At 33.0% G+C, this 23170-nt stretch overlaps 3 protein-coding genes across 5 annotated transcripts; all 3 read right to left on the reverse strand.

The window, feature by feature from the left end:
- Positions 1-1868: 1868 nt before the first annotated feature.
- LOC105801970 (phosphatidylglycerophosphate phosphatase PTPMT1) lies at positions 1869-4330 on the reverse strand. Its single transcript, XM_012633344.2, has 6 exons — positions 3582-4330; positions 3297-3419; positions 3028-3121; positions 2788-2870; positions 2614-2703; positions 1869-2492 (listed from the first exon to the last, which is right to left on the reverse strand). The coding sequence occupies exons 1-6, from the start codon at positions 3816-3818 to the stop codon at positions 2118-2120; spliced, it is 1002 nt and encodes a 333-aa protein (XP_012488798.1). The 5' UTR covers positions 3819-4330; the 3' UTR covers positions 1869-2117.
- On the reverse strand, positions 3297-8416 carry LOC105801969 (pentatricopeptide repeat-containing protein At5g47360). Of its 3 annotated transcripts, none has more exons than XR_008190842.1 (3): positions 5799-7250; positions 5506-5664; positions 3297-3419 (listed from the first exon to the last, which is right to left on the reverse strand). XR_008190842.1 is itself a non-coding variant. In XM_052623482.1 (2 exons), exons 1-2 carry the CDS (start codon positions 7217-7219, stop codon positions 5705-5707), a joined length of 1440 nt encoding a protein of 479 aa, XP_052479442.1. In that variant the 5' UTR covers positions 7220-7250; the 3' UTR covers positions 5521-5704. The 3 variants fall into 3 exon arrangements, 1 of the variants encoding a protein (XP_052479442.1); XR_008190843.1 differs by lacking the exons at positions 3297-3419; positions 5799-7250 and adding exons at positions 7257-7390; positions 8215-8416 and having other exon boundaries at positions 5516-5664; XM_052623482.1 differs by lacking the exon at positions 3297-3419 and having other exon boundaries at positions 5521-5723.
- An 822-nt stretch (positions 8417-9238) lies between these two features.
- Positions 9239-10930, reverse strand: LOC105801968 (homeobox-leucine zipper protein HAT4). Its single transcript, XM_012633341.2, has 4 exons — positions 10587-10930; positions 10154-10473; positions 9979-10058; positions 9239-9885 (listed from the first exon to the last, which is right to left on the reverse strand). Exons 1-4 carry the CDS (start codon positions 10717-10719, stop codon positions 9546-9548), a joined length of 873 nt encoding a protein of 290 aa, XP_012488795.1. The 5' UTR covers positions 10720-10930; the 3' UTR covers positions 9239-9545.
- Between the last annotated feature and the right edge of the window lie 12240 nt (positions 10931-23170).

Here is a 23170-nt window from a genome sequence, read left to right on the forward strand (position 1 = left end):
GATAACATTTCCGATTCCCAAGTCAAAGAATTATCATCATAAACTTAAAATATAATCAAATCGATTTAAAAAATACAACAAAATCACAATTCTACGGAGTTGATATACAAATCTATTGCGTCAAACATGCTCAATAAAATACCTCTATACAATCATTTTGAATTCTCTTCTTCGAAGGAATCAACAAAATTCACAAGTGAAAAATAACTTAAAAGCTAAACACGAAATTACACCAAAAAGAGTGAAAAAAAGTGATTTCCTTTGGAAATTTACCATCTCGTTTTCTCTTGTGAAGGCGTACTTTCGGGAAACTATCGACTCGAATCAGTAGCGAAGTGAAACTATCAGTGATAGTAAAATATGGAGTTAAATAAGCGGGAAAAAGAGAAATGCCAATTGATGACATAGCGTCGAGGCAGTTGTTGGCTGAGAGAGTGATGGGAGAGCTTGGGATGGAACAAAGTGAAGAAATGATTGCGGGGTTTGCCAAAAGAGTGTGCATAGGCCATAGGGAAGCGATGTCCGGGAGAGGGGTGGGCTTGCCGAATGAAGACTAGAAGAGAAAAAAACATGCTGGGCCCTTTAAGAGTCGGTGACTGAGAGGGTTGTGACCCGGTGAGTTGCTCCGAGTTACTCATACCATCATACCAACAACATTACTAATAATAATATTATTATCGTTATCTTGATCGGAACCAATATCCTCAAATGCTCCATGATTCTTTCTATTTTGTTAAGAAAAGCTTTTGGAATTGATTTGAGCGGGAAGTTGACAAATGCCCCTAAATTGTGCAAGATATTGCAATGGATGCGAAGCCTTTCCTCTTACTCTGAAGAATATCTTAGTGAATGTCTAATTGTTCTGGGCCAAGAATATGTGGCCTTCATTGGCAGGTTGTGGGTTTAATATTTTGATTTAATTAATGAACGTCTAGTAAAACATTAAGAAATTATTTTTTAACCGAAGTTTTATTTCAATAGTTAATCATCCTCTTCATTAGCCAATCCCTTTATCTTAGACTTAATGCTGCTCTTCATTTACTCAAAAAATAATCGACTTCTTTTAAGCATAATGATAAAATTATGTTATCAATTTAAAAAGATGTGAATAAATATATTTTAAAAAAGCTATAAACTTTTTAATAATTTATTAAATTTTATAATTTTTATGAAACACATAAACCATCACGTAACACACCCATCAATTTATTCATTTAACAAAAAATCAATTTGACAATATTAAAAGTGACAAAATTGAAGTCAAAAGGGTCGTCATCCGTTTCCGTGTTAATAGCTTTGGTTTCCACTAATTATGAGATGATATGAAAGTAAGACGTGGAAATGGTGATGATTTCTTTTATAAAGATACCATTATCCAAAAAGGAATTGTACGTGCAAAAATTCAAATCTTAGAAGTTAAGAAAAATAGATTAAGATTAGGAGAGAAAATGGTTAAAAATTGTATGTGGATAGATCACAGATGATCAACACGAGAAGCAGCGGCTGGATTTTTTTCACATTAAATAAACTTAATTTATTCGATGTAACAAATTTATGCTTAGTATCAAGTAACGTATAATTTCGACTCCTACCATTATTTATTATAACTACAGTCGCAATAAATACATAGCCATAAGTTAAATATATATTATCTGCTTCAGCCCATTTGATCTCATGATTTTGTCCCCAAAATACACCACCCAAATGTTAAAGATACACAATCAATGTGAAATTCATGATTACCTTGATCCTAAAATAAAAAAGGAAAATGATTCACCAACATAATATGCCAAGATGACCGCTCTTTGTAATTACCTAGCATGCAGTTAAGGCATGGTTTATCATAAATAATCCAGAGAAGGCAGCACTTCGTTAAGACATGTAAAATATTTGCATACAATATGAGAATGATATACAATTTGATCCTTAAGCAGTTATGCTCTATCTTTTGTTCCATTCATAAGCAACGGCAACTCAATTTACAAGGGAAGAACAAGCATATATACTTTGCTTCAGCCTAAAGAAAATATTATTCGCGATTTATTTATGTACGTACACGAGAAGGTAAAAAGGGACGATGTTACCTACAACATCTCCTGTGTTGTAACAGCAGGTTTTCAGTAGACATGGATGTCCACACTGATGGTACTTCCAAGGCAGCTGCTTTCTGTAGCGAGTTTCTTTGCTGATATCTTTTGATGTGCTTGGCAGGTTATCCACAAGCACGAGATTCTTGCTAGTGCTGCCTGACCGACAACTCTAACTCGATAAACCATGCTAAGATCTGCCCATATTGTACTTCCCACGGCACCTGATTCAAGACTCTGGTCGTATCCGTCAAGATCAGCTTCTGTTACCACCACTACCGAACCATCATCAAAAGTCACAAGGTCTCGTGCAGGTGACAAGTCTGAAGTTCTTAAAATTAAATCCATCATGTAGCTGTGGAAGCCAGCCTTCCTCATTTTAAGATAGTAGAACTCTTCAACAGCCTGCAATTGAAAGAATGAGAGAGATTACTCAAATCCATTGTTTCAAAATCATGGTTATAGAAATACCGATTCATTATTCCTGAACTCTGGATTGGAGAAAGTGAAACCCAAGACATTATACCTGCCATTGGGAAGCAGCTAAACGCACCCTTGGCCTGATCAACTTCACATAATCATATGCAGAAACAGGTGTCATCTGCTTATAATATACCTATGTAGAACCAAAATTCATCAGTGCAGCTAGAACCAACAAGTAATACGGTCCACACACCTTTATAGTCTATACAGCACTAACCAGGTAACACAATACAATGGTTGTGCTGCGGCCACGACCAGCTTTACAGTGGACATATGTAGTTTGCCCAAGTGACACATTTCCTTCAGGAGAAAGAAAGAAATAACATTTCAGCAATAGAAATTTAAAAAAAAAAAAAAGCATTGAGAAACATTTGAACTATGTTATAGTTTTTGTAAGAAAAAGGCCACTATCAGGCAAACTTGACCAACATAAGCAAAGCCCTCAAAGAACGCTTACTATGAATGAAATCAATTGCTTGGCATATCGATGTCAAAGATGGTGCAAAGTAGTAGTCTCTTGTAGGGATCACCAAATGGTTAATGCCATAATTCTACCACAATATTGCAGAAAGAAAATTAACAACGTTAAACATGAAAGGATTAACAACATAATGAAATGGAAAATTTCATAATGTAAAAAGGGACAACATTCACAAAACAAACATACAAGGTCTTGAAAAGTAGTAAAATATGAATAATGTAAATATACTAGAATGGAATGCCCACATGATAAAGAGATGTAGGAACCAGAGTTTCGTAAGGCTCGTTTAGTGTGATTACTCCACGAACACCATTCTCCTTTAGCCTTGGAACATCAGTAGGAAATGGAACAGCACCTAACAGTATAAACTGGAAAAAGAAAAAGAAAGTCATATTAGAACTTGTAAAATAACTCTGCACTTGTAAGAATAGCAGATTACAATATAGATTATCCAAATACACATTATAAATATCATCTTCAACAACATCAACTACTTAAGATGAACAAGACATGAACTTTAAGCTATACACCTCATCAACTCTATCCCACCACCGGAACTCAGGCTGAATCTTGTTCCTAACAACATTGTAAAACAAGGTCGGGTAAAACAGTGCACGAGCCCCCGCACCTACCAATACCCTTTTCGCATTCCATTCCTCAACGCTTCTTTCAATACCCAAGACCTCATTACTTCCATAATAACTCTTATTTTCTTCTTCTCCAGCTCTTTCCGCCCCTTCCCCTGCCTGCAATTCCTCAATATGCATAGCCCCAAGAATTCAACAGAAATGAAAACAAATACGCACAAAATTACAAACCCTAATCACCGAATTTACAGAATTTGGACAATTTGATCAAAGCAGAAAAGGAAACCCCAAAAAAAACGAAATATTTATAATCCTTTTCAAACGCAAACCCTAATGCTTTAAATTTGAACAGGAAATGGAATGAAACATGACCGGATTATGATTTCTAAACGAAATCAACAACGTATTTTGAAAAAAGAGGGTCGATCAGACGGCGGGAACAAGCCGGAGATGACGTCGATTGATCGAACGGTGATCGATTGATGGAAAGGGGAAACCCTACCCCTGATTTTCCTTTTTTTTCCCGATTTTTTGGTGGGAAATCGTGAAGAGATGATTTCCTGGATTCCACTCCTCCGTTTTTTGCACTTACAACAAACTTCGAAGAAAATTATTAAAATAAAATAAAGAGGCAAAATCGCGAAATTCAGAAATTTATATCTGGATGAGGGAGGAGATCTAAAATGACGGGGCACGATTAGCAGGTACTTCTGACAAGTGGATAAATAAATGACACGTGTTGAGTTAAGGTATGTAGGGATTTTTCCACTGCATATATATATTTCTAATTATCACCTCACAAACAAAATTCAATAAATTCTCCCCCTTCAATCACGTATTGATTTTTAAATAATGATAAAAAAATCATTTCTAAGTATGAATTATCTTTACACACAATTAATACAACAAATCTTTAAAATATTAGTTTGAAAATTATATTTATTTTTTCAGGATATTTAATATAATTTTAACCGTCTCCAAAAAAAAACTTTACATTTTACTTTCAATGAATACATGTTTATACATGCATGAATTTTAAACCAGAGATAAAAGGAAACATTGAAAGGCCATCATAACAATTTCATCACTTTTCTTGTAATTATAAAATATGACCATGTAATATTTACAAATTTGAAATTTAATCAATATAACTTTATATTTTTAAGAATTTAATGTTTCTATTTTTCATATTGACTGCCGTGATATTTTGAAATAAAAAACATACTCACTTGATAATAATGTAGTTAAAAAGATGACATTGTAATGAAACTAAATTTAACAAAATAATTTTATTTGTGTTAATAATTAGAATCAAATTCTAACATCTGAAAAGTAGAAGGAATAAATTTCAAATTTATGAAGAGTGGAGTTATGACATATTTTAACATTCTTGTAAATTAAACAATACAAAAAGGAAAAAAGCAAGGGAAAAAAAACAACATTCTTAAATAATGTAAATCCAGTTCATACCAAAAAGAAACTGACAAGGAACATAACATGGTGGTTTTAAAGCATTCTTTTTCAGCCAATCTAATCCGAAAAAAAAATGCACATGGAATTTAAGCTGTTCACAAGTAAATAACAAAAGCTAAATGAACCAATCATTCATGTGAGCTCCATTTCAGCATCTATAAGAACCCTAAAATGCAAAGAGCTTGAAAACAAATTTGCTAACTGTGTATAACAAAAAGACAATGACATCGGGAGGTGGAGGCTCACAGTTTCCCCTACATCTCTTTTTTATTTTTTTTATCAATGCAACAATGATACTTTCAAGATTTTGTCAAGAACAAAACAGAACATTATGTGTTTTCTGATGCATTGCAATTTCCAAATGAATAGAATTCACTCATCATGCAGTACTTACATAGATTTTGATAAGCTTGAGTTCCCTGTGATCAATAAAAGCTCGTGAACACCGCGAAGATCTCTACCAAACAGCATTATGAACTACACTAGCAACCTGATCTGCAACTATGGCTTTGCTTAGCACCAAATGGCATTGTGAAGTAAGTACACTGGCAACCTGATATGCAACTATGGCTTTGCTTAGCAAGGTAGCATCGTTATACAAATCGCTTCGGCCTTCAGAATATACCATTTAGGGTGATTAACAAGAGAAAGATTAATAGGGTAAATTGAGATATTTGAAAATATCACCTAGCAATTCTACTGAGCTGAATAGCTAGCTCCTTATCTCCAGAGTTTTTCAGATGTTCGATGATTTTGTTAACATAAATAGCTTTCAAGCGAATCCTTTTATCAAGCATTGACCTAGCAAGCTTTGCAGCTTCAACCAAATGGCTTTGCTGACACAGGCCAACCAAAAGAATAGAATAGATATCAGAATCAATGGATGACAAGAATCGCATCTGCTCAATTTCATCATATAAGCAAAAACCATCAAGCACTCGTCCCTTGCGACAGATCTCCCTAATCATTAGACTACAAGCAATGCCATCTGGTTTGGCCCCACTTGCTAACATCTTCCTAAAGAGAATCTCTGCCTCATCAAGTCTATTAATCCTAATCAAAGACACCACAAGAGCACTATAGCAATCACCATCAGAAACACCACGTCCAGCAACTTTATCAATCAACTTATACGCTTCCTCAACATGTCCCTCAGCACAAAACCCTTTGATCAAAGTAATAACAGTTACACGGTTAGGAGCACACCCACAAGTTTCCATTCTATCCAAAATTCTCAATGCCTCCATTGTATGACCCTTCTCACAAAAGCTTTTAATTACAGATGTATATGTGATGACATTTGGACTACAACTCCCACCTGTTGTCTCCATCTCCTCCAAAAACTCCAATGCTTTCTCCGTACTCCCATGCATACAAATACCCTCGAGAAGCACAGAATACACCAAGGCATTTGGAGAAAACCCTTGCTCCCTCATAGCCTGAAACAACTCACAAGCATCCTCCAATCTACCAGCATTACAGAACCCCTTGATCATCGCAAAATAAGTGATCATATCAGGATAAAGATCAATCAAGGCGATCTCTTTCATCAATTTATTAGCCATATCCATATCCCCTTTCTCACAAAACAGCCTGATAACAACATTATAAATGGTAATATCCGGACGTAAGTTAAATTCAGGCACTTTCCTCAATACCAACAACGCTTCATCAGCAATCCTAGCTTCTTTACACAAATTAAAAATAACTTTGAACATTTTAACATTAACCAAACACTTTTCCACCTTGTAAGCTTCAATAACATCCAAAATAAGAAATGGACTTTGCTTAATTTTCAAAAATTCACAAGCTTTGTTGTACATATAAGAACTATACCTACAATTTGATTGAAGACCTGCCCATATAAAAAACCTCAGGCCCATTTGAGATATATCAAAGGAACATCTTTTTAACACCTCACAGACACAGTTTGGGTCCAATTTGGCATTGACTAAAGCAAGGGTTTTCTCTACATTGCTTTGTTTTTTCTCTAAAAGGGTGAAGAATTTGTCTGCAGAAGAAGTCGAGCTGAATTGAAGAGTGAAAACTTTTCTTTGTTTCGGGTAAATTGAGAGTGAAATCAACCGGGAGAGTGAAGCAATTGACATGGGGATTCTAGAACAAAACAATAAGGGCAAATCTTACCCGATATAAAGAGATTGTTTCTGAATGAGGTTGGCTGAGCTTTGGCACAAATGAGGGTATATTGAGTTGTTCGTACGCGGCCCAGTAATGTCCGGTCAACTCATAGCCGGGCAACCATGATCTTATAGACGACCCTGCATTATAGTCGCAGAGCAACTTTTTTAAGGTAATTTACAATTATATCTTAAAAGTATAATTGTTAATGTTACAAGTTACAAATTACAACGTTAGTTGAAGATATAAAAGTATTCAAGTTGAATATATGTTTGAACATGAGTATTTAAGTATAATTTTCATTTTATTAAAAATATATCAGTATCGAGCATATATCCAATTTTTGTATTCAAATATGAGTCCCGTCTGTAAAACCGAAAACCACAACATTTCCTAAGCCAAAGGTTATTGGCATATTAGCAAAACTCATGGCTAAGCTTATTGGCATATTAACAGACTCTATAAAACTGATAATTGAAAACCAAACTGACTTTGATCGAAACTGAAATAGCGACCGAGTTTAGTCGGTTGGTCCAATCGGTTAACCGAAGTAACCGAAAGATATCAAGTAAAAAAGCTGGTTTCGTTTTTAAATTACACAAGCCATGATGGAAATACTAATAAATTATAGTAAATAATTGAATTTCTCATGAATAATTAGCTGTTTATACAACTTTTACAGCCCACTAACACCTCATTTCTCTTGGTTGATAGCAAAAGAAAACTCAATGACCAACCCTAAATTCATTGAAAAAGCTACTACCTGTTTCATGGTTGCTATCGTTTCGAATGAGAAACATAGAATTTCGAAATAGGCCTTAATTAATTCCAGGAAAAAAAAAGAAAGGTTAGGCGATGAGCAAGGCAACAAAGTTGAACATCAATAGCTTCATTAATTTTAAAAGAAAGGTTGAACATCAGTCGACAGTAGATTAAATGTCGCAAGAGAGAAAAAATAACTTACAGTGGGCAGCGACGAGGCGTTAGCCGATGAACAAGGCCACAACTAGCAAGAAAGGCGGCAACCGACGTCCGAGAATGGTTGACGGCGAGCTTTTACCGACCGGCGTTGGGTTTATTGCTCCGGTTCAAGGCAGTTTTTAAGTTAGGCGGGTGAGAAGGTGGGAACAAAGGAGCAAAGAAAGTAAAATAGTCACGAAATAGCTTTAGGTTTTATTTTTCGAAATTTTGTATTGGGTTTTTGGGCCTACAAATATTGGATTGGATTTAATTTTGTTAGTGTGGGAAAATGTATGATATTATTTAGTATAATATTAAAAAATAAAAAAATTTATAGTCATTTATTTTTAATTTTACTTTTTGTTTACGACGTAATCTCCGTTCATTTTCATATATATAATTTTGATAAAATATATATAATTTATTAACAATCTTTCAATTATATTATAAATATGTATATATGAAAATATTTTAAAGAATATCAATAAATTTAAAACCCTAGGTCAAAACACACAGATATCGTTAGTATCAATATTGTAGTAAATTTTATGATTGTTGAAATATGATGGAACTGGTGGATGAATCTGGTTGGATAATAATGGGCAGATGCCTTAACTTTTTTTTAAATATTTTTATATTTATGATCTATAATTATATATACACCAATATTCATCGATATTATGGATAATCTTTATGCGATTCAAGTGCATTGAAACGTATTATTTTCTTATTTATAAGTTTGGAAGAAATTATATATAATTTTAGACATTATATAGACGAGAACAGAGATATGATAATATTGGAGAGAGAGAGAGTAAAGATTAGCATTACAATGGAATTGCGTACCCTTATAAGTGGCTTTAGACCTTATTAAAAGGTAATTAGCAGTCAAACAAAATGTTCAAATGGTAGACACATACCCCTAAACTTTAGGATAATTTTCACAATTAATATATTCCAAAACCCTAAATCATAAAAAAAGGAGATTCCTTTTAGTGATATTGCAAAATGGTAATTGGAACACAAGATTTGCGCTAATAAGCTTTGATTGAATTTACACTTTACAACCAAACTGCTTTTTTCCCACCACTCAAATTGAAGGTGGATGATTCAATTAGAGACTCGCTAATTATTAATTTTAACACCAAAAATTAATTAATTAAACTAATTAAAATATGTCAAAAAAAGAAAGACAACAAAAAAGGATTGGATGGATGGGTCCGAATTAATACAAAACATCAAAGACCCAACAAAATCCACATTCTTAACAACCAGACCTAAAAAATCCTTTGAAAAAGGGATTTTGACCGAAATGCCCTTTTGGATAGCTTATAATTACGATCGAGGATGAAGAGCATCGAATGGTCTATGAGGGATGGGAGCAGATGGGGCCCAGGGATTGATCGTTATGTGCCTCTGCTGGTGTGACTGGACTAGTTGATGATGAGATCTTGGATCAACGGCGGATGATGCGTTTTGTGGGACCCCCACCCTCTCGCATGAGGGGCACATGGTAAGAGTAGTGGGTGGGTTCATTTGCATGTAAAACTGTGGGGAGAGTTTGAGTGCTCTCAGTTCCTGAACTTCTTTCTGCAACCGCCGATTTTCCTCCGTCAGATTCTCACAGCATCTTTTTAGAAACTCACAGTCAACCTCTGTTTGCTTAAGCTTAGTCCTGCAATTAAGAAAAACAAAAAATTAATTACAACAGTCCCATGTTTTGTAAATAACTGTGATACCAAAAGGACAAAACTGTAAAATCGCTTACCTAGCCCTTCTGTTTTGGAACCAAACTTCAACTTGTCTTGGTCGTAACCCCAGTTGTTTAGCCAAAGCCAACTTTTGCTTCTGCAGAAAAGATTATATCCATTGTTTAAAAAAAATTCTCGGCAACCAAACAGTAATTTTTCACTTGGTTTTGCTCTAATATTCAAATTACTTACTGGGTTGAGAGTGTTGTGTTCTTTAAAACATTCTTCGAGGATAGCAGATTGATCTTTAGAAAGTCTAAGTTTTTTCCTCGAAGTATCACCGTCTTCTTCGTCACTGATGCCATGAGAAGAAGCTCTTTCGATCTCGAGCTCGTCGCCATTGTTATTACCTTCTCTTTCGCTCCGTTTACCACTCAGGCTACTCGATATCGTGCTGTTCGGAGATGAAACTCCGGCTTCTTCTTCACAATCGACCGTGGATGGCAGCCTGTTAACGTCAATCCCTTTAAGAAATGATCTAGTCTCGGCCCGTAAAGATTCCGTGTTTGGATCTGCATGCAAAACCCATAGTTTTTTTCACGTTAAAAAATGTTGGAAATTTTAGTCTAAATTCAAAAAGAACAAATTAAAGAAAGTAAAGCTTGTTTGGTTCTCGGGAAAATACCAGAAGGAGAATAGCATTGATTAGCAGAAGATGGAACGAGAGATGGGCTTAGATTTAACTGAAGCAAATGATGATTTTGAGAAGAACTCAAGCTTAGACTTAAGCCCAGATCTTGATCTTTTCCCACCATCATTAATTATTTTCTCTCTGGCCAAACAGAAACTTGGATTCTCTAGTGAGAGAGAGAGAAAGAAAAGAGATTTGAAGGTTTGAGAGTTGAAAAGTGATTGATGAATATGTAAGAGAAGGGGAAAGTGGGGATTATATATAGAAAGCAAAGAACATGAAAGAGTGGGTGGTGTAAGTTCAATCATGATTTGTTGTCCGAAAACCCATTATCTCAATCATGGCTTTTGCTCCCCAAAATAATTTCCACCTCTGCGGGACATTCATAAAATTATAAAGATACAGATATATGTGATATAAAATTAATAATTTGTTCAAAAATATATATAAAAACAATGTAAATATATATATTTAACAGGATACTAAATATTAATATTTATATAAACATATGGCATACTTATTTTATAATTGTGATGTAATGTTTTATGTTTTTCAATCAGCAAAATAAATATAAATGTAAATTATTATTGTGTTAGCATTAGAAATTTAAATATAAGATTCTGTTAAAAATAAATATACTTTCTAATGGAAATAATTTGTATATATAAATGAAAATTTTTAATCAACAAATATTAAGCCCAATGGTAAAACATATTGTACTTCTAATGAAAATCATGAATCTTGAATATTAACTATTTATACATTATCTTTAAATTAAAAAATTCTTTCAAAAAACTACTCCATTGAAGCCAACAGCCAAAACGAGAACATCGAGTCTTGAGTATCTAAATTTAAGACATATTATACCCATATTTGGGCTTTCAAATCATACCATGTGTTGTTGCCAAATATGAATTTTAGTTTGATTAGTCGGCTTAGGATGAATTATTCCGGTTCTTGATCCGTTTATACTATCATAATTTGATCCTACTTCGTGATTACTCGAACAACTATTTATATTTATACTTTAAAAATTTTTTTAAAAAATACTATTGAGAACTTATTATTTACTTTGATACAAAAATAATATCTGTTGTACAAATTCACCATTTTCAATCAATAACTAGCGTTTTATTTTAAAAATATTTTTACAATTTTTTCAATGTGATAATAAAGCCACAATATCATAATAATTATTTTCTAAAATGTAAAGGAAGAATTAGGGTTTGCTTAGTTAATGTACAACCAAACGTGAATTAACTTCCATTTCATGCAACATTTTTTTAATGCGAGTGGCATTTAGCATGCTTTGTGGACTAGCTATATATTTTAAATATAACGAATCATAGGGCATGGTTCCTGATTATATTTATTCAATTAAATTTAACTGAATTCACCTGTTGAGCTTGAGTAACGTATTGTATAAAGCATTAATTTTTTTTCCGATTGAAAAAAATATTCCTTAGACAAATACAAAAGAAATCACACTTTAAATTCACTTAGGCTATTATAATTTAACAACTATAAATATAGCACCGACTTAGGAGGCTGTTCAAATATTTGTAATATTTGGGATCTAGTTCTAGTCAATTTAGTCATATAATCAGCCACTCTATTTTATATACACCTTCCACCTTCTATATAGAAGGCCATAAATTAATCGTAGTTTCACCATTCTGCTATTTGTCGCTCCGTCAACCAAGAGTGTTTCAACCAGAAGCGTATTATCACACTCGAGTTTCACCTATCTGAAACCTCTCTTCCATACTAAATGCAGACCTTCCAATACAGGCTTAACCTTGATCTTAAAGACAATGTCATTACCTAATAGCAAAGCATAACCACACACAACCATATTGTATTTTAGAAATTATATTCAATACATTATGAATATGAATTATGTGATGCCATGCGTTAAGAAAATCATTTAATCATGCATTAATTGCAAGGTAATCAATCACTAATAAGTTTTTGTTAAGACAAAATAAGAAAAGAGAAAGTCATTTTTATACGAAGACTGCTTTCCCTTTTATCTTGATTTAGAATTAAGTAATATAAAAAAAACAAATTAAAATTCTCGAAAGAAAAAAAACACATGAAAATAGGAACTAACAGCACGTTTGGTTCGCTGTAATGGAATAAAGGCGTAATAGGTAATTCTTTTGTTTGGTTGAATGTAATGGAATAGAGGCGTAATGGCATTCTTGTGTTTGGTTGAATGGAATAGAGGTGTAATAGCATAAGGAAAAAAGTTAAAATGACTAGAATACCCTTAGCAGAATTTTTTTAAAGTAAATGATTATTGTTATTGTTATTAAATTTTAATAAGATTATTAATATAAATAATAAATAATTTAATCATATTTTAACATAATTGTTATAAAATATAATTTAATAAAATATATAATTTAATAAAATTGTTAATAAATATTCTTATATAAATTTACTAATAAAATCATAATATATAATACTAAAATATAATTGAAAATAATTATTATTAAATATAATTTAATAATAAATAATAATTAAATAAAATTCTTATTCTTATATGAATTTACTAAAATCATAATATATAATACTATAAAATATAATTTATAATATACTTTATTATTATTAAACGCAATACATATTTAATGTGCTAAAATATCATTTGTGGAACAAATAATTTAATTATTCTACAATAAAAAATATTAGCAGTAATAAATAACTTTAGAATTGTATTTTGCATAAACATAATAACAATGAATATTAACAAAAGGTTAAATGAGATTCATGAAATTCTATGTCACAATCCATATGTTATACGGTTTTGCCACATCAAAAGTTAGAACATTGTATATGACATACCATCCCAAATATTACAAATGTAAAAAGTTACGAAAATGTCATCAACAAAACCATAAATTTTAATGGTCAAAGAAATCTTCGACCCATTCCAACCGTACATCGAAGGTAAACTAAAGAAAACTACCATTTGAGTTGGATGATCCGAATTTTAGTCAATGCTTGAAACCGTTCATCCACAGTTAAACCTTCTATTTCACATAAGGTTGGATATAAATTTGCCGCTTTTTCTTGGATGCCCTGGTGAACTACCACATCGGAGGCAATACTCCTACTAATTTGTTAGCCAATGGCCCGCATGTTTTCAGCCAATAAAGTGGCAGCATCATTAACTGAAGAAGAAAAATGACTAGTTGCAAAATAAACAAATTGACATATATCCGTATTCAAACTTTTCAATACCAATAAAAATCAACTTATTACATCACCACTTGCAAAATATAACTATAAAAACATTACTATGGAATAAGCCATAAAAAAATAGTCCAATTTACTGGAATTGCAACTATAAAAAACCTCTTGAATTGCAACTAGAGCTTCAGCTTGCCAACGATTTATGTCTGGAGCAAATCGGTAGCTAACAGTCCAATACCTACAAAAGTTCACATAGAACATCAATTTACTGGAACCTCACTTGTAAGAAATTTAATAGGGGTGCTAATATACAAAAGAATTCACACTTCTAAGCATTTTAAGCAAAGTAACAGCAAAGGAATCACAGTCAACCAAACAGTCAATCAACCAATCAACCTAGTGACAGACAGCCGCATTTTAAGCAAAAGAACGAGCAAAAGAAAAGAAAGAACAAATAATAAGGGCAGAAGTGCCTACACAGATTTTTGCTCAGTCAAATAACAAGAAAGAACAAATAACATTTTTGCTCAGTCAAAGTGCCTACACAGACTTATCAAACACAATACATGTCTGTGTAATCTAAATTATCTAATGACAAACACAAAAACAACTATCTAATATCAAGTCACAGATTAATTTTCTCAATTTATGGGACTGAAATCTTGCAGTTCCATGCAGCAAAGGAAGAGCAGAAGAATAAACTATAATTAAAGCTGGATGACAGAACATGATGATCTGATGTTTCATATTGACAACATCAAAATAGAACACATACAAATTTAAATAAGAAAATTTGACTTAAGAAATCACATTAGACTGCAAGCCATGTCAAACAACATACAGATATTTGACCTAAGAAATCACATTAAACTGCAGATCAGAACTTCTAAATAAGACAGAATTCACCCTCATCTAAATAAGACAAACTTCAACAGAACAATAGACTGCATATCAGATTCAAAACAATCTTCCATCTAAATTCAAAACAGTCATAAATTTTGTTTTGAGCAATTCAGCAGGATCAAAGACAGTTCTTGCCATTGGACCTAGTTTGGTTCTTTTTTATTCTTTTTCCTGCTAGAACTGTTGTAGTTGCTTATCTGTTATAGTATATGTTATATGCCATGATGAATCCATTGCTTGGTAGCTGAAGATGGTATGAAATTTAATTGCATACACCCCTAATTTATCGATGTTGCAATTCACTTTCACCGAACAAAGAAACAAGTGATAACAAGTAGAATTTATGTAAACAACAACTAAAACAAGAAAAGTTTTATTTTTTTATTTATTATACATTTGTTTTTCTGATTGTACAGGACCAAATGTGGTAGTTGATTCAGTAACAGGGAAGTTGAACTTGCTCTAATGTTGTTGAAGCAAAAGAAAAAAACAAAAACCTTCTTATGGTGCCTCCACAGTCAACAGTAACGAGTCTAATCGCTTCACAACAATGATGTTTCGGAGGAGGAGCAACCTTTTGGTTGCCTTGTAGAACCGGTTAGACTCGGAAAAAGGAATAGAACAAATCAGAGCCGTTGGTAGATGAGGATTATCTCTAACCATTCATTAGTAGGACAGAGAAATGAAATACTAACTGGAATTTGTTGCTACAACAGATTGAGGAACCATAATGCCTACGGTCGTATCTGACTATTATGTACTCTAAGCATTGATGGGTTGCTTTTTTCCTTGATTAAGTTATGATCTAGTGCTATTCAACGAAATTGAAGGAAATAATGCTATTTATCATTATCTTAGCGATCTTTTGCCTTTGTTACCATCTAAAATAAAGGGATTATGAATGCATCTATGGATTGTTCACTGTAGTCCTCTAAACACCTCTAAACTTGGCATCTATTCCCCAAAGAATATCATAAAATTTGAATGAGTATTGACTATACTGACAAAGAATCGAAACATTATTGACAGAACATATAAAAGGGATTAGGGAAGGCAATGTTTACCTTGATTGAATTGGAAAGGTTTTCTTTGGGGTTTATTTGCATTTGAAGAACACAAATCTGCAGTGTGTTGACAGAACAAGCAAATCAGTTCTAAAAATAAACAACATTCAGCCGGTGGGAATAACCGGTGGGAATAAACAAATAAAATGATAAAAAAGAAAATCGTGAGGAAGAAAATAAAAATCCGAGATGAAAAAATGAGAAGAACCACTTGCCGAAATAGTTGGCCCAGAGATCTGAGACGGTGGAGTGAAACGGGAGCGGCGATTTCAGGAGGGAGGGAGAGGGAGAGGGTGGAGGTGATTTCGGCGATTTCGGGAGGGATGGAGAGGGAGAGGCTGCAGGTTGATTTCAGCGAGGGTAAAACAGTCTCTGTTTTCGGGAATGCGTTCGTAATAGGGTAATCGTGGTTTTTGGAAGGGAATTCGAATCGGCCTAGAAGCAGAGAATATACCGTATACGTCCGTAACCGCATAAGCCCGTAATAGGGCATTACAATGAACCAAACGTAGGAATGGGTGGGGCGCGCATAATAGAGGCGTAATCGCATACCCAATACGGTGAACCAAACACACTGTAAGGGCATGTTTGGTTCGCTGTATTGGATTAGAGGTGTATTGGATTAGAAGTGTAATGGATTAGAGGTGTATTGGAATAGAGGTGTAATAGCAAATCAACTGTTTGGTTGAATGTAATTGAATAGAGGCGTAATAGTAATCTTGTGTTTGGTTGAATGGAATAGAGGTGTAATAGCATAATGGAAAAAACTAAAATGACTAGAATACCCTTGCATAAATTTGTTTTGGTAAATGATTATTGTTATTGTTATTTAAATTTTAATAAGATTATTATTATCAATAATAAATAATTTAATCATATTTAAACATAATTATTATTAAATATATTTTAATTAAAATATATAATTTAATAAAATTCTTAATAATTAGCGAAATTTGTTTTGGTAAATTATTATTGTTATTGTTATTTAATTTTAATAAGATTATTAATATCAATAATAAATAATTTAATCATATTTAAACATAATTATTATTAAATATATTATAATTAAAATATATAATTTAATAAAATTCTTAATAATTAATATTCTTATATGAATTTACTTAAATCATAATATAGATAATTTAACATAATTATTTTTAAATATATTAAATATAATTTAACATAATTATTAATAATCTTATGATTTAACATCCTTCAATGGACTTCGAAGGTCCTTATAGTTTCAACCCACAGTACACATTACTAAAGTTAATCTCCATATTATATCTATACATATCAAAGCTATAAGTAACATAGAAGCTAATGAGGCCCCATTTCCCACAAGTCTACATGTAGATCCTCGGCAAAGAGAAACTAAAGTTACAAATAACCTTACCAGCTATTCATGCAACATTCACACACTTTTTGAACAGGCACCAAGAGTCAACCTGTAAAGAAATGTAACTTCTTCAGCTCCTTCAACTCCATTTCCTACTTGGCACGCCTTAACAAGAGCAGCACTCAAAACAGATTTAACACGACCATTGCAAATTCAATTTAACCCCGTTATGCCAAATTTGATAGAAAAAAGCTTCGGCAGAGCAGCATAGCTTATTGAGATCAATACACTTTCTACTTTGCAAATTAACAGCATGCTTCATGAGATAATCAAATGATCTACAATTAAAAACAAATTAAACAGTACTACTGCTGAATATATTTAATGAAACACTTGAAAAGTGACCTCAAAAAATATTATTGATCATAATTAGAAAACTCATTTCACCGAATTTGATAGAAAAACGCTTCAGCAGAATCAGCAACGGTTCATTAAGATTCATACACTTTCATCACATATTGGCAGCATGGCTCAACAGATAATCTATTACTGATTAAACTTAATCCAATAACACAAACCCATCAAAGTAAACCAATCAAACTTAAAATTTGACACGGTAAAGAAGGAAAATAACCACTCAAAATAAAATGTGAAGCAGAAAAAATCGTAAAACTACATTCTAGTTTTGGTAATTAAAACATCTAGGTTATCAACAAGTGTACAACCATGTCATTTGCTTCCTTTGCATGTGGCAGCATCTGTTTAAGTTCCTCCAGCTTGACGAGAATATCAATGCCCCCTTGCAGTTTCCTCTTTTGCTTGTTCGGCAACTGCCTCTTGAAGTTCAACTTCTTTCATCAAGTTCATAATCGATTGCATGGTCTGAAACAAAATTTTCGAACCAAAATCTCATAAGTTAGCGTTCATCCTCCCAAAATAGCAACAAAAAAAACATTAGAAGTTCAAAATTTCAAAGATCGGTTCATTCATCATGTCTGCGATCAACGATATAATGGACTAAGTTCTAGTATTATTAGCATTGCATAGGATCATTCTCAAACCAAGCGACCTCCAAAGTTGACAAAAGAAAGTAACAAGTTTAGAGCAAAAGTACCTTGTTATCTTTAGCATCTTCAATGATCTCTTCGAGTAGATCAATTCTACATGTTTGACTTGATCTACTAACAACATGTTGAAGGTCTCATCCTCAACATCACTCATTTCACCAATGCAACCTATTGGGATTTAAGCCCTACAAAATTTCTCGCAATTGTTCTTGAGAGTATGATGAAACCAAAGATGCTCACAGCATTTTCTTCACCGACCATGGTTCCATTGAATGAACTGCTTCTGCATAAATCTTCATTAAAATCTATGGGTCCATCAAAATTTAACTTATCATCACTGCTGCCATTCTCCAAAAGCGGGGCCGTATCATCAGCCGAGGTGAATGGGGCAACCTGTGGCGTCCTCGGAAACCCATCTTCAATGTATGTGGTTTGGTCTTGACTTGATGAACATGAGAAATCAAGAACCAAAAGTCAAGGAAAAAACATTGGAAGATACAGTAAGATCCATTAAGGTTCATGATAACTAGTTTTAGAATCAACTTAGAGAAATTTCCATTGAAATAGAAGAAATAACATACTGATTCACCCTTTTTAAACTCGAAACAATAAACTATATTATAATCATTCTTGAAGTTTGATAGTTAAGCAAGTGAAAGCATTTGATAATTCCAAAGCCCGAACCCAAAAGATCACATTAAAGAATTGCATACATTTCATTTGATCGCATTTATCTTTCTTCCTCAATAAAATGGAAAAGCAAAGAAATTCGATCACTCATCTCATAAAAATTTTAACTCCTAACATAGTACTAGATTCATCAAGATGATGATCGTGATGCTTTTCGAGACTTCCACTTTAACACCGTAAATCAAGTAACAATAAATTGAATTCCAACAAAATAATGAAATAAGGGCATGGGTATTGACAATTAAAGGGTAAAGAGAAAACCAAAATCAAAATTTGACCCAACAAAATAGAAGAAATGAAGCTTTTGGGAATCAGCTGAAAGAAGTATAGTTATAGAATTCAACATCCAAACACATGAAAAGAAGTGAAGCAGAGGAGAAAATGGTTTGTCCCGAATGAAGAGCCAAGCTAGCGCTAGTTCCCAATGCCCCTGGCACTTGCTCCATCATCTTTCAAGTCAGCTTACCTCTCCGTTTCTTCATCTTTAAATTCCCAAACAAGAAAGAAGAAAACAGAGTTCCAAAGAAAGTGAAAGAAGTGGTCTCCGAAATTCCGAAAAATTATGCTTGCAAAAATGGTTCTACCTTTGGGTTTTGTTTCTATGATGAAGACATTGGAAGAGAGAAATAAGAAAAAGGAAGAAAGTGTTTTTTTTTTAAATTCTAAAAATAGGAGTTATATTGTTTTGACATAGTTTCATTCATGTCTGTTTCAATGTCTGTGAAACCCATCTTCAATGTCTGTTTCAAGATTTGCATATAGATAGAGGGAGCAAATCGGCAGAAAGGGTAAAACAGGGAGGGGAAACTGAAGGGGCAGCTAATCTGCAGAAAAGAGAGGGATTAGAAATCGGTGGTTTTCACCGATTAAGAAAGTAATGTATTACACGCATATTAGCAATACATTGAACCAAACGACGGAATAAAGAGAGATTAGGTAGGGCCCACCGATCGTCAATACACCCAACCAAACATGGTATAATATTTATTACCATAAAAAATGCTGAATTTTATTTTTATTTTGCCACGAACCCCACACAAGAAAAGACCTGAACACCACCACACTCTCCATGGTCATCATGCCCTCTCAACCAACCGCCTTGATCACACCTCATATCCTGATCCAACGCTCCAGATCGACCCCATTTGTGGGGCCCATGTTTAATCTTCTGATTTTTTTTCCCAATTATATTAGGAAACCATTGATGGGGTTTGGGGCAAAGCATCAAATCATGAGTGGAACCAGACAGGCAGACAAACAGATAAATTACTTATTTATTTTTGGTTATCAAATGTAGGGCCCACACCAACCCCCTCATCTCTCCCATGCCATTACCACGAGGGATGGCGTCGCTTTCCCCACCTTTTCCATCTATTAAAACAAAAACGCTTTCATTCTATTTTTTAATATATATAATCTTTTTACCAATGCGTTTATTGGAGCGTGTACTACACCTCCGATGATAAAGGAGCCTTGGGATTGATTGGATTATTGAAAATATCAATTTCTATAAGCTGTTTTATGTGTTATGAAGTGTTGCTTGTATTAGATTGTTCATAACATGGATTAACCGGAAATCAGTTGAGGTATTAGATTAAAGAATGATTTAAAATTGATTGGATTAGAAATCGGTACGAATTGACAGTTGAGTCGATTTTTTTAATTTTTTAATAATTTTGTAATCGAATCGGTCGAACTGTTTGGATTGGCTTCGATCTGGTTTTAAATATATTGATATTATGTGTTTTTTTTAGGTAAGCTACACCATTAGTTACTAAACTAATATTAAGTTTTTGTTTTTGTCACTTAAATAAAAAAAATTACAATTTGATCATTAAACTATTTGAAAGTTTTCATTTAAGTCACTAAATTATTCAAAAAATTTTATTCAAGTCACTAGGTTGTTGATTTTTCTAAAATTTCGCCAGTAAGCTTCAAGTGAAGATTTGACAATCGGCACAGTAGATTAGTCCCTATTGACAAGTAGAAGAACATACTTTTTTCTAAGTTGATCTGATGTCAGTGTTGGAGATTAAAGAAAAAATTGTGACGTTTAAAGTTGTTTCATGAAAAAAGCTTAATTGTAAAATAGAAGAAAAAATAGAGTTTTCAATTGGTGTAGGCAATGCGAACAGAAAAAGCCATAGAGCATCGATTTTAACAGTCCAGTGACTTAAATAAAAACTTTTAAATAACTTAATGACCAAACTGTGACTTTTTTATTTAAAAACTATTTATTTAAGTGTAAGAAATAAATATAAAGTAATCACATATTTTAAAAAAGTTAAAAATATTATATTAATCATATTACAACGTAGAAACTAAGATTGGTAAATCCAAGACGAGTCAGTTGGTCGAATTGGTAACGTCTTATACATCAATTTGAAGTAAGACAAGAAATTGGTTGATTCGAAATATGTACGTACGAACCGGTTAAACTCGATTAAAGAATTAATTAGATTAGATCATATAATTTTAAATATTTTAAATATTTATGAAATTTTAATTAGATTCACCCATCCTAGTGAATTATCTGACGGGTTCAAAATATTATATTAAATTATATATTTTTAAATATTTATGAAAATTTAATTGATTCACCCATCGTGGTGAATTATGACGGATTCAATTAACAAAATTAAAAAAAAAAAAAAGAAGAAGAAGAAAGAAACTGTGATAAGAACTAAATCCATTAAAAATACACGATACAAAACTTTCTATAAATTTTGACCTAATACAAAGCGTGATCGTGACGCAAGTAAAAGTGCGTCGGCTAGGAACAATGGCTCAATGGCTGTAATCTAATCGGCTTCAGTGTGAATTATGATCGACGTAACAATAATTGTTTTTTGATGAAGAAAAAACAATAATCATTGATTTTCAGATATTCTGATCATGTGCTGCAAGTGAAATAGGCTCAATGGCTCATTGGCTAAGTGAGATGAGCCAAGTCAAGAAGCCAAAAGGAATGGTGAAGCAAGCGTGTGGGAATGGGGGACAAGGAGAGTGGAGTTCACGTGGCAGGGAGTAGGGGTGGGGGAAATGAAGTGATAGCGAAAAAGCAGGATGACAAAACTTGAACTTCTCCCTTAACTCACGTGGACCAACATGTCTTGCCTTCGGAACACGTGCTCTCTGGCCCCACACCATCCCTCGTTTGCCTTCTTACACCCACACGGTCGTGCGTGTCACTTTGTCCCTCCACGCCCCGACAACTCACGCACTCACAATCATTTGAAACTTCCTCCTTTCCTTTCCGACCACGCTCCCTATTCCCTCCCTGCATTACACGTTCCCTGATTAAACTTTTAACACCAGTAGCTTGAACTCCACGCGCCATGACATAAGCTTGGGATTCCTTCCCGGGAACCGGTAATTTTTAGCCTATCTGTATCTCAATTGGCCTATCTCAATATCCAGATTTTCATGCAACTTGGTCCGAAGCCAGCAGTATAGCACTATAATCGATGATAAATTGCAATTACACTAATGCCCTTAAAATGCAATTTAAATGACTTAAAAGCCCCTTATCAAATGAGCTAATCATTATTGCTATTATTTTGCAGTCAAATGGTATGCTACTGCCTTTTATAGTTGCATTCATTTTTCTTTTCAGTTACATTATTATTTCTTAAACTTATTTTATTATTAATTCTATTATTTTATGAATATCATTTTAATGAAAGATTATTTTGCATTAGCACTAATTAACATTTTTAAATGGCTAATGAGATTTTAGGTTCATAGTAAAGTTGAGGTCTTAAATTCAATAAAATAATATGCATGCTATTTTTTAATAAAATTACAATCAATTAAAATTATCAAATATCCTTTGTTTACAAATTTAAAGTATTTTTTGTTTAATTAAAGAGAAAATTAACTCTAATTTTAATTAAAATCAGCGTAATAATTACCATTAGATTCTTATTAATATTTTTATTAAATAACTATCTTAATTTTAAAGTAACAAATAGGGTGGCATGCTTTTAATCATTGATTGGGGAGACTAAAGATTACATTTTTAAAATATATATTTAATTAAAATGTCACTTTCTCTCTTCCCCCACGGCTGCATTTTAATGGTTTGAAGTGGGCATGCCATCTAAATCATTGGTTAGGAATATGTCATTCAAAGGCTTGGTCCATCCCTTTCTCAACTTGACCATTAAATGGGGCATTCTGAGTACATCATCATCATTCATATATACCTTTTACCAAGCATATTACACAACTATAATGGGAGGAATTAAGATTCACAATAATTTGTACCATTTGAATTTCGATTCGATTTTATAGGATTTCTTTTTGAATTTCTCT

The sequence above is a fragment of the Gossypium raimondii genome, chromosome 11 (genome assembly GCF_025698545.1).
Source record: "Gossypium raimondii isolate GPD5lz chromosome 11, ASM2569854v1, whole genome shotgun sequence".
Classification (NCBI taxonomy): domain Eukaryota; kingdom Viridiplantae; phylum Streptophyta; class Magnoliopsida; order Malvales; family Malvaceae; genus Gossypium; species Gossypium raimondii.